The sequence below is a fragment of the Macaca nemestrina genome, chromosome X (assembly GCF_043159975.1).
Source record: "Macaca nemestrina isolate mMacNem1 chromosome X, mMacNem.hap1, whole genome shotgun sequence".
NCBI lineage: Eukaryota > Metazoa > Chordata > Mammalia > Primates > Cercopithecidae > Macaca > Macaca nemestrina.
In genome coordinates, this window is record NC_092145.1 from 130358278 (window position 1) to 130372443 (window position 14166).

Sequence of the window (14166 nt, forward strand, 5' to 3'; positions counted from 1 at the left end):
TGGTGGAATATATGTCATGCATGCAAATGTGTCTGTCTCGTCAATTGAGACATCAGGAAGTGGCAATTATTACTATGATGATTTTGGTCAGAGACATTACCAACCTTCCAGCTGAGATTAAAAAAAAAAAAATCCATTATATCTCAGAGAATACACAACATTTTAAGACTGAAAAACCACATTCAGTCAAAATGCTGCTTATCAATGAAAACTATTCATCACCTCTTTTTCCTATTTTTTATGAAGTATCTCACCTTCTTCCATGATGACAGCTTCTCCTAGACTCTACAATTGCATGAGCACAAGTTTGGTCTTCTTTGACTAAACACTCCCAGTACAAGCAGGAAGACTCCCAAAGAGCAGATGCTCAATTAATATTTAAAGTAAGAGTCATAAACAAGAGGATTAACTAACTATGATTTAATTTCTCACACATTCTTGAATAACATAAACAAATCCAGGTATGTATCTTTATGAAAAGAAAGATTAAATGGAGTAAACCAAGAATTGAACATTTTTACCCCTCTGGCTTCTGATCCCAAATACTTCACTAAGAGGTCTTTCACATTTCCAAAGATATTTCTATTCCAATGCCACATTTTCTTGTCCTGGATTACAAAGGTGATTTAAGGATTTCTATTAACAAGTTGTTTCACTCAAAAAACAAGACACTTTCTGCTATCCCTGAAAAACAGTAATAACAGGGTGATCCATATCATTTGTAAATTTTACATTCTGAATCTAAATAAACCTGTTGAAAGAAACACCAGTTGAAAAAGAGAAAAAAGTCAACAAGTTATTCATGCATAACAAGAACAAAAGTTAACAGGTCTTTTAAATTACAAAGTGAAGAATCTGCCTAAGACCTCAACTGGGGGTGAGAACAGCAGGTAAACTGGGCTTTGGGAGATTGATTGGCCATGGCAGTAGTGCAAGGCCTGGGTACAACTCTGGCTCAGACTCCGGCTTTCCCTTCATCTCTCAAAGCCTCTTCAAAATGGGCTGGGAAGGCACAGGGGGTGGTACCATTCACCTTGGCCAAAAACTCCAGGACTTTCATCTTGCTGGTTTCGGCATAGGCTCTTGGACCCCACAGGAATTGATAGCGTGGGGGATCACTGTTGGGCACCTGCTTGTACTCCAGATATTTTTCCTTCACCAGATCTTGGGTGATGAGCTTCCGGGGTTCCCCGAAGACTAAGTGCTCCTCTCCATCATAGACTCCCAACATATTCAGGAATTCCCAGATCTCTTCCTCAGTGGCAGAGTTGCCATTTAAGAAGATCACACCCAGGAGAGGCATCAGAAGCCCGCTCCTGGGAAAGTCCCAGGTACTGAGCAGGCATTCTTCATCGGTGAGGTCTACCTTGCTGTTGAAGGTGTAAGTGTGGCCGTTGGGTTTGACTTTATTCAGCTCAAGGCCAAAGACAAGACTCAGGCGCTCAGAGGCTTTCTTGAGGATCTCAGGGAAGTGCTCCCTGAACCTTTTGCCAACAATCTTCAGCATTTCTCCCTTTGTAACGGACTCTTTTATTTTATACTTGTACAACAGGAACTGCACCAACATCCCTGCCTTCCTGGTTAGAGGATCTTCGCTTGAGCTCTCAGTAGATGTTGAGGCCTGGGAGGAACTTGCGTTTTTCTCACCTTGGCTCTTGGCACCTTTTTTAGATTTTGTGGATGAAACACCTGCAGCAGCAGCAGCGGCAGTGGTTGGGGCTCTCTGAGGCTTCTGGGGAATGCCAGCAGCAGGAGAGCTTGAAGCAGCACCCCCAGAAACAGAAGAGGAACAGCAGGGGGCCTCTTCTTCCTCTGCTTCAGTGACCTGAGGAACATTGAGACCCTGGGTCTCGTCTCGGGCCTTGCGGCGTTTCTCACGGGCACGGAGCTTACTTTTCTGACCACGAGGCATGATGGCTGGGTACACTAAGAAATGTGAGCAGAAGAGGTGGTTAGTATACCTGGAGATGGGAGAAAGAAATCTGTGAGCACCTTTAGCTGGAAGACCCCATCTTGGCTTTATTGAAGGAAGCCTGCCTTTGCAAGTTTCCCTGAAGGCACTGTTCTAGAAAGCCACAATGCTCCTGTTGTCCTGGTCAGCCTTTCCCCTAAGACACCAGAGAAGAACCATAGAACCTCTATAGTGAGTTTCAGACTGCATTCTGTCAGCCCTGCCTTGGGCTTACTATGGTGACAGGAGGTACTGGCAGCGGGGCCTCCTGTCTTCTGGTATTTGAGGTTTTATCAGTTCACTTTTAGGATTATCTTATGAAGTCTTGGCAGGGCCCGAGCCACTCCCTTCCGCCATTGTGAATTTGACACCTCAAAGCTCCCTGGATTCATGAGAAGGAATTGAAGGGGTGCCTCAATCCACCACTCTGACAAGTGACACCCAGTGCTGAGCGTTCAGTGAGGTCTTTGATGTCTTGGAATCATTAGAGTCTTCAGCTCTCATTCAAGGTCCTCACCTTGGCTTCATGTAGGGCTTGGCACCAGCCCCCTTCTGCTGACTGGTGGCTACAGCTTCAGACTAAGAATCTCACCTCTCTTAGATCTTATATAAAAAAGAGAGGGGGACACTAGAACTGATAACCCTTTCCTGAGCCTTCTAGGGCTGAAAATAAAGGGTTGAACTGGATTCTTTGATGTCTCCACTGTTAAGGGTTCAATGGTCCCTTGAATTCTCACTCAGATTCCTCAATCTGACTCCTGATAGAGGAGCTCTCCTTTTTATTGAACTGAGACCTATGTCGTCATAGTAAGAGCCAACCTCCCTGAAAATCCATAGGAGGAAGTGAGGGCGGCCTTATCTGACCAAATGTGGTCTTCCCAAAAGTAAAAGCTGTGGCAGGCAGATAACTGCCCTGTGATAGATGGTCCCGCATACAGTCCCAACTCAGCCTCTAAATTTGACTCATGAGAGGGTCTAATATTCTTCCCTGATATGGTTTGGATCTGTATCCTCACCAAATCTCATGTCTAATTGTAATCCTCAGTGTTGGAGGTGGAGCCTGGTAGGAGGTGACTGGATCATGAGGGCAGATTTCTCATTAATGGTTTAGCACCATTCCCCTTAATGGTGAGTTCTCATGAGATCTGGTCATTTAAAAGTGTGTAGCACCTCCCCAGGCTGGGCGCGGTGGCTCACGCCTGTAATCCCAGCACTTTGGGAGGCTGAGGTGGGCAGATCACAAGGTCAAGAGATCGAGACCATCCTGGCCAACACAGTGAAACCCCGTCTCTACTAAAAATACAAAAAAAAAAAAAAAATAGCCAGGTGTGGAGGTGGGCGCCTGTAGTCCCAGCTACTCGGGAGACTGAGGCAGGAGAACTGCTTGAACCTGGCAGGTGGAGGTTGCAGTTAGCCGAGATCTCACCACTGCACTCCAACCAGGCAACTGAGCGAGATGTTGTCTCCAAGAAAAGAAAAAGTATGTAGCACCTCCCCTGGCCTCTTGATCCTGCTCTGGCCAAGTGACATGTCTGATCCCCCTTCACCTTCTCACCTCCCTGAGACCACCTCCAGAGGAAATGAGAGGGCATCTCAGCTTGCCAGCTTTGCCCTGACCCTCCTATTTCTGGCAGCAGATGTGGGTCTTGGGTGTAGCCCTCAACTTCTTTAGTTCCTGGAGAGGAAGTCAGGTTGCACCGCATTTGTCATCTCAGCCTGGGACCATCTAAAGCCCAGTGCACGTCGGCCTGGGAACTGCTCAGCATGACTCCTCTTTTGGGTAGAGGTCCACTCATTGGTACTCAGAGTCCCCACCTTAACCCCAGTTAGGTTTTAGGTTGATGCCATATGAGCAGAGGCAGGGCTGCTTCCTAGGTTCAAGGCCCTCCCCTCCCTGAGGCTTTCCAGGCACAGCTTCGCTGGGGCCTCCCAGAGCCATCTGCAGGGACAAGACTTAGTGAGGCCACCTCTGTTAAGGGTAGTAGATATTCTCTTCACTCCACATTTACGGCCCTCAAATTGATTTCAGTTAGGGCCTACATCCACACTAAGTGCAGAATGAGGCCTATCGCCTATGTCCAAGCCTCCTTCCCCCGCGACTGCCCCTCCCCCCACCCTTCCCTTGCCCTGGAACTTTCCAGGTGGAATACTGCCGGACGGCTTTACCGGAGCCTCTCAGGACCAAATGCAGAAGCGGGACTTAGTGGGGCCCTGTTTGTTACAGGTGGGGGCGGTCTCTTCAATTTACACTCAGGGTCCTTACCTTGACTCCCGACCAGTCCTGAGAATTCACCCTCGGCTGACCAGACGCGACACCCCTTATACTTGCTGGGGTCCTCGCCTCCAAAGCGGAAGTCAGAATGATCTACATCCGCTCGGGTCTTTGTCTTCAAAGCGGAAGTAAGGATGTGTCACATCCGGCAGCCCGTGGCCTCGGAGGACTGACGGCTGGGGTAGGTCGCCGCTGGACGTCACTGTTCTAGCGTCGCTGGTCCCTACGTCCCCACTAGGGGTCCTCACTTCAGTATCTAGCAGCCTGGGACAAATCTGCCTGCTGACCCAAATCCGCCAGCCTCCAAACAATACCCCCACCTCCCTCAGTCCCCACCGTGAAAATCAGAGCATGCCACACAGGCCACCCCTGCCTGGGCCTCACAGGCCTGACAGCAGCGGCGGAGCTCTGTGAATGTGCCTCTTTTGGGGAGAGGTCTCCTCACCTGCACTCAGAGTCCTCACCTTGATTCCCGTGAAAGCCAAGACTCTCTCTCTGCACAACTGGGGTCACCCTCTTCAGACAAAGGCCCTTCCTTCCCCGAGACTATACAGGTGGAGTTAAGGGGACTCAGAGATAGTTATTTTGGGGCCTCTCGGTGCTAATAATGGCGAGGGGCTCCGTTTGGCCCCCTCTGCTGGTGTTGTGGGGCAGAGAGTACCTTCATAACACTTAGGATCCTCACCTTGACTCCTGTTAGGGCCTGGGTTTTGTCTCTTTGAACTAGGGCCATTTCCGCGCCTCTCGGTGCTAATAATGGCGAGGGGCTCCGTTTGGCCCCCTCTGCTGGTGTTGCGGGGCAGAGAGTACCTTCATAACACTTAGGATCCTCACCTTGACTCCTGTTAGGGCCTGGGTTTTGTCTCTTTGAACTAGGGCCATTTCCGCTAGTCCAAGGTCTTCACCTCTGTGAAACACACCAGGCATGTTGATGGGGTTTCTCCACCTCATAATTCTCTTCTGGGCATCCCAAGAGTGACAACATTGGTGGAATTTGTGGGCTCCTCTGTTCTGGGGTGGGTGGTTTTGAAACTGCCCCTATGAACTGTATAAAATTAATCAGGGAAGAAGGAAGGGAGATAAATGAAGGTAAGCCAAGCTTGCGGAACATTCAGCATTAATCATGAAGTCAGCTTGCTTTCTGACCTGCTTCCTCATAGTTGTTTGGTGCCTATTATCCCAGAATCATGTAGATCCTGTTACTAGATTATAGTTCCCCTTAATTCCTATATAGATAACAATTTGAACATAATGAAACTTTTTTTTTTCTTTGAGATATTCCTTCAGGTCCTGCATAGTGATGATTCTAAGGACTCAGCTGGTCTGAAGGACCCCACTAATGCCAGCTGCTCTAAAGGACCCTACTGACATCAGCTGGTCCAAAGGACTCCACAGGAGCTGACTCAAAACAAAACAAAACAAAAACAAAAACAAAAAAAACTCAGTTTCCACATTCTAATGATTTCATCCCCTTTATCCCAACGAATCAATAACCTCAGTTCTCCAGCCCCTCGACCCCCATGATTTCCTTGCAAATCCCAGCCCAGAACTCTTTGGGGAGATGAATTTGAGAGTCTCTTCTCATCTCCTCACTTGGCACCCTGCAATCATTAAACGCTTTGCTGCAAACTTTGCCATTTTATTATAGTGTGTCTGTTACTTTGCAGCCGACACACAAACCTGTTGGTCCTATAACAGTTCTCTTATTTCCCTTCAGGTTCCTCACCATGACACCTGACCAGTTTTGGGGCACTCCATCCTCCACTGACCTGAGGCTGTTCCCATGAGATCAAGGTACTCACCCTCTGTGCACCTCTGAACTGGAAGTTGTGGTGAGCTCTATTTAGCCAGGGCTGTTCTGGACTTTGAAGGGTTGACAGCCTGAGCTGGACTTTGTGGGACCCCACAGTTCTGGCTGGGTCCTTCCATCATCTTCATTCAGGGTCCTCACGTTCATGTCTATCAGAGGCTGAACTCCATCAACTGACATGAAGTTGACCTTCTTAGGCCACGTCCACGAGAGGTCTGAAGATTAAATGAGTGGATGCTCAGCCTGACAGTTCTGTCTGGAGCTCTGTAGGTCTGAGAGCAGATGAGAGCCAGTCTATGCATAACCTCATATATTCTGGGATATTGGTTTCCCATGTCCTCTGAACTGGGGATCATCTTTGATTAAAGGCTTTCTGGGAAATATCACATCCCTGCAAACATGGCCAGTTTTTCTTCTGCAAACCTTGCAGAGAAGGAGCCGTGTTCCAGGAGTGATGTGAGATGGGGAAGCTGAAGCACAAGGCAGAAGCCCTAGGACAGGTAGTGGGCTGTCAGAGAAAAAACATGCTGATCTTTTCCATCTTGCTATACTTAGATTCTCGCGTAAATTCTCTTCTGACAGATTTATTTTCTACAGGGAAGAGACTGTCCAGGATGATTTTGGGAGCTTTTGATCTTTTGAGATTCCCTGATAGTGCATGTGTAGATGAACGTATTGACACCAGGTACTATTTTTCTTTTCTTTATTTATGCCTCTCATTTATTTTGGCATTCATATTGGTCTGGGAATGCATTTGACCCAGTAGTATGGGCACAGAGTCCTTCTTTTTATTGCCTGAGATACATTTTTCAAAATTAGAGAGAAAAAAATGAATGAAGTAACACAAGGTTAGCCTCAGAGTGGGAAGATTGGAACAGTGTGGGATCTAGATTAATCCAGACTGGGGTTCTGGCTTCAGCCCTGCCACTTACCAGTTATGTGAACTCAGGGACGTTACTAAACTCTGTGAGCCTCGGGCTCTGCATCTGTGAAATAGGTTTGATAAGCCCTTCCTTGTGGAATTGGTGAAATGTGGTTAATGTATGTAAAGCACCTGACACAATACTTGGCCTGTATTGAGATTTCAGCATGGCAGCTATTACCTATGATTAACGTGAACTCTGATGATACCACCCATCCCACTGTGATTGATTTTCTTAATCCCATAGATGTCAGAGAATATGCAGCATTCTAGAAGAAAGAAAACCCAATGAGCCAAAATGCAGATTAGCAAGAAAAATCAAGTAATATTTCCCCATTAAATGATAAATTATTCAATCTGAGGTAGACTTCTCCAGTTAGGTGCAACACAACACATCTAACATTTGTGTCAAGGACTAACAACTTCCTTCCCTCCCAGTGTCACTTCCATCTAAATCACCTTTATTTTCATAAATTTAACAAGCACCAAAAACCTAGAACTTGCTTAGAACTTGCCAAATTATGTACATGAAAGCCTAATTTGAATGCTCCTTTTAATGAAATTGACTCTAACTCTCCCAGCCCAGTGCAGAGTACCCAGCGGCTTCTTATCATTTCATCTTAAGGAAGTATCATCCTTATTTCTCAGAAGCTCACTGGATACAATGTATATAAAGCAGCTAGTTTCTGCACTGTGTTCATCTGCGCTGGGACAAGAGCATAGGACACCTTCCAATGCTGCCCCTAGTGGAGCTTCTCTCCAGTTTTCTCCAAATACCAGTTAAGAGCACTTTTCCATTACAGGCTTAGTCTCTCAATTCTGAAGCTTACCATCTGAGGGTCTTGCCCTGCTCTCCACTCCCACAGCCTCCTCCAGCCCAGCGTGCAGCCTCACTTAAAATTACCTCCCAGCGAGGGACTTGCAGTTTCCTAAGGCCCTAATTTTCTTCTTCTCAGAGCATTTATGCTACACACTCTCATCTGGAACCCTTCCCCCTTTCTGACCCGCCTCCATCTTTTTTAACCTTGTCCTTTGGATCTGAGAGATACTTTCACCGTGTATTTGTATGATAGCTGCTCCTAACGACTAAAATTCTTTGGACAATGGGTAAAACTTTCTTTTTTATTTCTTATCATCTCCAATGCTAACATTGAGCCTTCGAAAGAGCAGAGAATTGATTACTATTTAAGGAATAAAAGAGCCAATGAACAAGAGTACTAAATGAGTACAATTTAATTTATCTTACATTTTTGAAAAAGTCAAACAAATCCAGCTATATATCTTTTAATTTTATAAAAAGAAAGACTAAAAGGAATAAGGCCAATCAAGAATTGAACACATCTCACCTTTTTTTTTTTTTATTTCGTGATTTTGACTATTTGAGTGTGGAGTTATTTCACATTTCCAAGAAAATACCTATTCTGATGTTATGTTATTTTGTGTGGATCACAGGGGAAAAAAATCAAGGATTTTCACTTTTTTTTTAAAACTAAAAACTCTCATTCTTTTTGAATTATTTATTTTTTTTTTTTACTTTAAGTTTTGGGATACATGTGCAGATACATGTACAGGTTTTTTACATAGGTATCCATGTGCCATGGTGGTTTGGTACACCTATTAACCCATCATCTAGGTTTTAAGCCCCATACACATTAGGTATTTGCCCTAATGCTCTCCCTCCCCTCCCCCCTCCCCCGACAGTCCCTGGTGTGTGATGTTCCCCTCCCTGTGTCCATGTGTTCTTATTGTTCAACTCCCACTTATGACTGAGAACACGCGGTGCCAGAACTTTCATTCTTAAACCTGATAAACAACAATAAATATATGACCCGTGCTATTCAAAATCTTAGATTCTTAAGTTAAATAAATTATCTATTAAAAAGAACAACATTTGGAGAATACCAATATATAAACAAATCTACAAGTTAGCCATAAGAGCAAGAAGACAAAGGAAATATTCATTGTATACCCTGTTTCCTTATCCTAACCCTCTACTACTGAGAACACTCACTGCCCACTTCAAACACAAAGTGAAATATTTGTTTCAGTCTTTACTAGGCATGGGAGAAGCTGCTGAACGTAGTCCTGGAATGTTGCTTGGCTGTGGCAGTAGTGCCAGCCCTGGCTTCAACTCTGGCTTGAGCTCTGTCTTCTTCATCTCTCAAAGCCTCTCCATATGTCGGTGGCAAGGCACTGGGATGATATTCTGAGTCAATGAAAATGACTGAGGCATGTCTCAATCATTTAAGGAGGTTTATTTGCCAAAGTTAAGGATTCATGCCCAGGAGACAGGTCTATGCCTTTCTCCAAAAATGATTTTGAGAGCTTTGATATTTAAAGAGGAAAAGGGGGGGATATTGGGGGAAGAGGAAGAAATATTTTTAAAATGTGTTGGTAGATAAGAGACAAACAAAAGGTGGCATCCTTTAGAGTCTTTGATCATCCTTTCACTGAATACACAATTTTCCTGTGAGACGGTGGGTAGAGGAAATATTCACTTATGCTTTCATCTGGGTCAGTGAATCTGCATTTATACATAAGATAACATAAACAATAGGGCAAAATAAGCAATCAGATATGCATTTGTCTCAGGTGAGTAGAGGGATGACTTTGAGTTCTGTCCTCTGTCCCACACCTACGAAGATAAGCTATGAATTTATATTGCCAGGGTGAAATTCAACAGAACTATTACTATTTTAGGGTAAAGATCTTGGGGCCCACAGGGGATATCCCTGTGGCCAAACTGTGAGGAAGGTGTGTAGTTTTTTTTATCTTTCTAGCTATCTTATTTATGAACCAAATGGGAGACAGGTTTGCTTGACCCAGTTCTTAGCTTTTCCCTTTGGCTTAGTGAGTTTGGAGTCCCAAGATTTATTTTCCTTTCACAGTATCATTAACCTTGGCTCAAAATTTCTATGACTTTCATTTTTCTGGTTTCAGGATGGGCTGTCTCTCAGACCCCATAGGAATTCATAGTGGGAAGAATCACTATGGGGCATCTGCTGGCAGTCCAGGTACCTTTCATGCATCAGATCTCTGGTGATGATCTTCCTGGGATTCCCAGAGATGAAGTACTTCCTCCCATAATACATACCCTTTATTTTCAGCTCTTCCCAGATTATCTCCTCATTGGTTCAATTGCCTTTTGTAAATATCAGGCCTAGGGCAGTCATCAGGAGGCTGGTCTTAGACATGCCCTTTTCATATCTCAACCTCTCATCATAGGTGAGATCCAGTTTTCTGACAAGGGCATAAGAGTGGTCTACTTCTTTTACTTCAACCCCAAAGACAGGCTGCATACACTCAGAGGCTCTCCTCAGGACCTCAGGAAGCGCTCCTTGTACTCTTTTATGGCATTTTTCAGCATGTCTGCATTTGTGGTAGGCTTTTTCATTTGGTAACTGAGCAACAGGGAATTCATCAGAAAAAGCACTTTCTAGTATAGAGGGTGCCTGGGCAAATTCTCAGTGTTTGGCAAAGCCTGCAAGATTCTCTGACTTTCCTCCTCTTCTTGACCTCTGAGTCCTCATCAGATACCCTTGATGAAGTTGGACACTTTTGGCTTTTGGATCTCCTTGTAGGCCTGGAGGCATTGCTTACATGTACACGGTTGATACTTCGGGCATGGAGGCATGCTATCTCTTGGTGGTATGGTAGGCAGGCATGTTGGTAGGAAGTATGGCAATGGGGGACCACAACCTAAGGAAGTCTTAGGTTGTGAATGAGTGAAGACACCTTAATGGGTGTCTTCAGCTGGTAAACTCAACATTGTTGACTCTGACAAAGGCCACTTACACCGGGCTTTTCCAAAGGGCAGTGCCCTTGGGCCTCAAATGTCTCCTGTCCTGTCCTGTAAGCACTTGAAGAAGGGACTGAGAAGACTCTTTACAGTAGAGCCAGCAAGCCACCTATTCAGGGTGCACAGTAGGACAGGCAGATGTGGATTCTATGAGAATGCCTCTGTATTATATAGGTGATCCCTTCAGTCCTCACTAAGGGTCCTCACTGTGCCTCTGGGTAGGTCTCAGGATACTCCCTCATCTGACTTGAGGTTATCTCACCTCAGACCCACGCCATCACTTCTCTGAGGCCCCCTAGGAGGAAGTGAGAGGGTATCTCATATGACCACTCCCTATCTGGGTCTCCTCAGAGTTTATAGCAGTCATGACTCTGTAGAGCATCCTCTGTTCTGGGGCGGGAAGTCCCCTCACCCCTCATTATGAGTCTTACCTTGACTCCTGGCAGAGTCTGGAATGTATCCTTTTGCTGAACTGGGGTCCTTCAGACAGAGGAGCTTACCTCCTTGAATTCCCTGAGGAGAAAATAATACAGGGCAAAGAAATTCAGGACCTGTTTTCTATATATAGGGTGCCTGGCAAACCTACCTAAGAAATCTTAGCTTGAAACTCTGCTTGGGCCAGATACAATGGCTACGCCTGTAATCCCAGTACTTTGGGAGGCTGAGGCAGGTGGATCACCTGAGGTCGGGAGTTTGAGACCAGCCTGGCCAATGTGGTGAAACCCCGTCTCTACTAAAAATACAGAAAATTAGCCAGGCGTGGTGGCAGGCACCTGTAATCCCAGCTACTCGGGAGGCTGAGGCAGGAGAATTGCTTGAACCCGGGAGGCAGAGATTGCAGTGAGCTGAGGTTGCACTATTGCACTCCAGCCTGGGCAACAAGAGCAAAACTAAGTTTAAAAAAAAAAAAAAGAAAGAAAAAGGAAAAAAGAAACCCTACTTGGGCCTTCCAGTTGTCATAGCAGGGGCAGAGCAGGACACTGAGGTCTCTCTCTTCTGGAGTTATATCACTCCCAGTTAATACAGAAGGTTCAAGCACATCAAGAAATCACGGTACTCTGAGACAAGCAAGCTTGAAGACCTGCCAGGGGATGGGGGAATGAGTGATGGCAATGAATATCCCTGGCTAAGACATTGTTCCTGGGAATCAAATATACCTCCCAATCAGTGCTAGAATGATGTTTACACCAGCATTTCCAAAAATAGGACCTGTGGAATAATATTAGGCACTAATAAAAAATGTGAAATCATTTTAGAGTAAGCTGCCTTAAACAAAGTTGAATAGGTTTTAGTTTCTGATTTTGTTTTGACTGCAAGACTTCCAAGCACCCTCAAGATGCCAATATGCACTGGAAAACTCCAAAAGGGATGATATAGTGTGATGAGTTTCCTAAACCTATTTAACCACGGAAAGCATGCCACGCCCCCCCCACCCCCCGCCCACCTTTTATTTTCACATTAGATCTTAAGACTTCAAAACGGAACACTTTGTGGATGGTCCTGGAAGATCCTCAGCTTATGTTTTTCTGAATGTTTTCAGTGAAAGTGTGGTGGCCCTTGGAAGAAACCAGAATAAAGACCAGGGGCATTTTCAAAACAAAATGCCTGCTTTAGTGCCTATAAAGATGATATCCAAAGTGCAACAACATCTCCTTAATAAGTGACATGAAATATCAGCTCTTTAGGTGCTTTTCCAAAAATTCAATTTAGAGTTGTTGGAACCGAACTGTCGATTCCCTCCTGGGCAGGGGTCGCCGCGAAGGATCACCGACACGAGATTCACAGCAGAGAGTTATTTATTACTAGCGCGCTAGGGTCCTAAGCTCTAAGTTGGCCCTGGGACCCCGACTGCTTGTTACAGGCTGTTTATATAGGCAAACACAAGTTCAAACACAGCTTATGGCGCGAAATTCAAACAAAGCTTAAGGCGCAAAATGATTGGGTCTAGCTATGGCCTGAGCAAGGTGTCTTATGCTAATTGGTTAGAGCAGGACCTTATGAGGTTTTTTTCCTGGAGTTGTTGATTCCGGGAACTTCGAGGCAGGGTGGGACCCCCGGAATTGGCAGGGTGGGACCCCATGAGGTTGTTTCCCGGAATTGGCAGGGTGGGACCCTATCAGGGTGGGTCCCTATCGAGGCAGGGTGGGACCCTATCCAGAGCCACCTGGTGTTAATTTTTTCTATATGAGGCCTAGTTTCTAAGTTTTCTGAGGCCTAGTTTCAGAGTCAACAGGGTTCAACCACATTCAAACCTTGCGTGAAATGCCTGATCATTGATAGACACAGTCAAAGGGTCATGTTAAATGTATGTCACCCTAGATTTCCCCCCCAAAATGATACTGTATTTGGGCTACTGAAAGGAAATTACATTTGTATTTTCTCAGCCTCCAACCCTCCAAGGGGGTAAATAGGCTAGTGCTAGCCAAACTATGGGGGAGCCAATACAAAAGGGTATGTGTATGGCCAGGTTTTCAGCCCCAGAGGAGAATGAGAATCTTTGAAAACCACACAGGAGAGACTATATCTTATGAACTGGCTTTCCCCAGTGGAAGTGGCAAGGGACTGTGTTAATGTGGAGGCTAGTCAAGTGCCTGCATTTCATCCAAGTGTTACGGGATACTGTGTGTTTCAAAAGACCTAGTTCTGGGCCCTCTGGATACTGGGACTGAAGTGATTGATATTCTTTCTACTCTTCTTCTAACAGTTAGTTCAGAAACTGGAGCAGGCCATATTTCTGCAGAGGTCACACATAGTAGATCTACCTGGGACAGACAAAGGCAGGGAATGGAGACAGGAACTCCCAGCAATGACCCAAAGATGCCTGTAGAAGTCCAGAGGGATGCAGTTCAAAATACATCCATTTCTCTCTTCATAGTTCAAATAAATTTGAAAATGAAAGCAATTTACAAGGCAAAACTGTGACACAAACTGAGCCTTTATCTTGTGGTTTGAACTTAATTAGAAGTGTGTTTATCTGGTCAAGTTACTTTCTTAAATGCTGTCTTTTAAAGCATTTTCAAATACAAGGAAAAAGAGGTGATAACTCAAGATAGCTGACATTTAAAACAACAGCATATGAGTAATATATTTAAAGCTATATTGATTGTGTCTCCTGGGTAATTTTAGTATTCATTAGTGTCTACACCTCCCAGTGGAACAAAACTCATGAATGTCATTAATATATTGTTTTAGTCGTGTTCTACCTAATTAATAAACATATTAAATATAACAATTTCTGAAACCCATGCCTCTGGCATATATTTTGGCAAAGCCTCTTCAATGGGTTTTTAATATTTTAATATTTCCCTCTATGATATTTGGATATGTGTATAGTTTTAAAATGTTATAAAATTATTCATCAGAGAATTAGAGCAGGGCTTTGAGACATTGCTAGAAGTGTTTTCAGTTGAAA

At 44.8% G+C, this 14166-nt stretch overlaps 1 protein-coding gene and 1 long non-coding RNA gene across 2 annotated transcripts; one reads left to right on the top strand and one right to left on the bottom strand.

Moving 5' to 3' along the window:
• Positions 1-414: 414 nt before the first annotated feature.
• LOC105490363 (MAGE family member B2) lies at positions 415-4346 on the bottom strand. The gene is made up of 2 exons (XM_011755888.2): positions 4215-4346; positions 415-1926 (listed from the first exon to the last, which is right to left on the bottom strand). The coding sequence occupies exon 2, from the start codon at positions 1910-1912 to the stop codon at positions 956-958; it is 957 nt and encodes a 318-aa protein (XP_011754190.1). The 5' UTR covers positions 1913-1926; positions 4215-4346; the 3' UTR covers positions 415-955.
• A 19-nt stretch (positions 4347-4365) lies between these two features.
• On the top strand, positions 4366-13581 carry LOC105490364 (uncharacterized). The gene is made up of 4 exons (XR_011618131.1): positions 4366-4404; positions 5941-6017; positions 6631-6718; positions 13459-13581. It is a non-coding gene; the product is annotated as an uncharacterized lncRNA (long non-coding RNA).
• Positions 13582-14166: the final 585 nt, after the last annotated feature.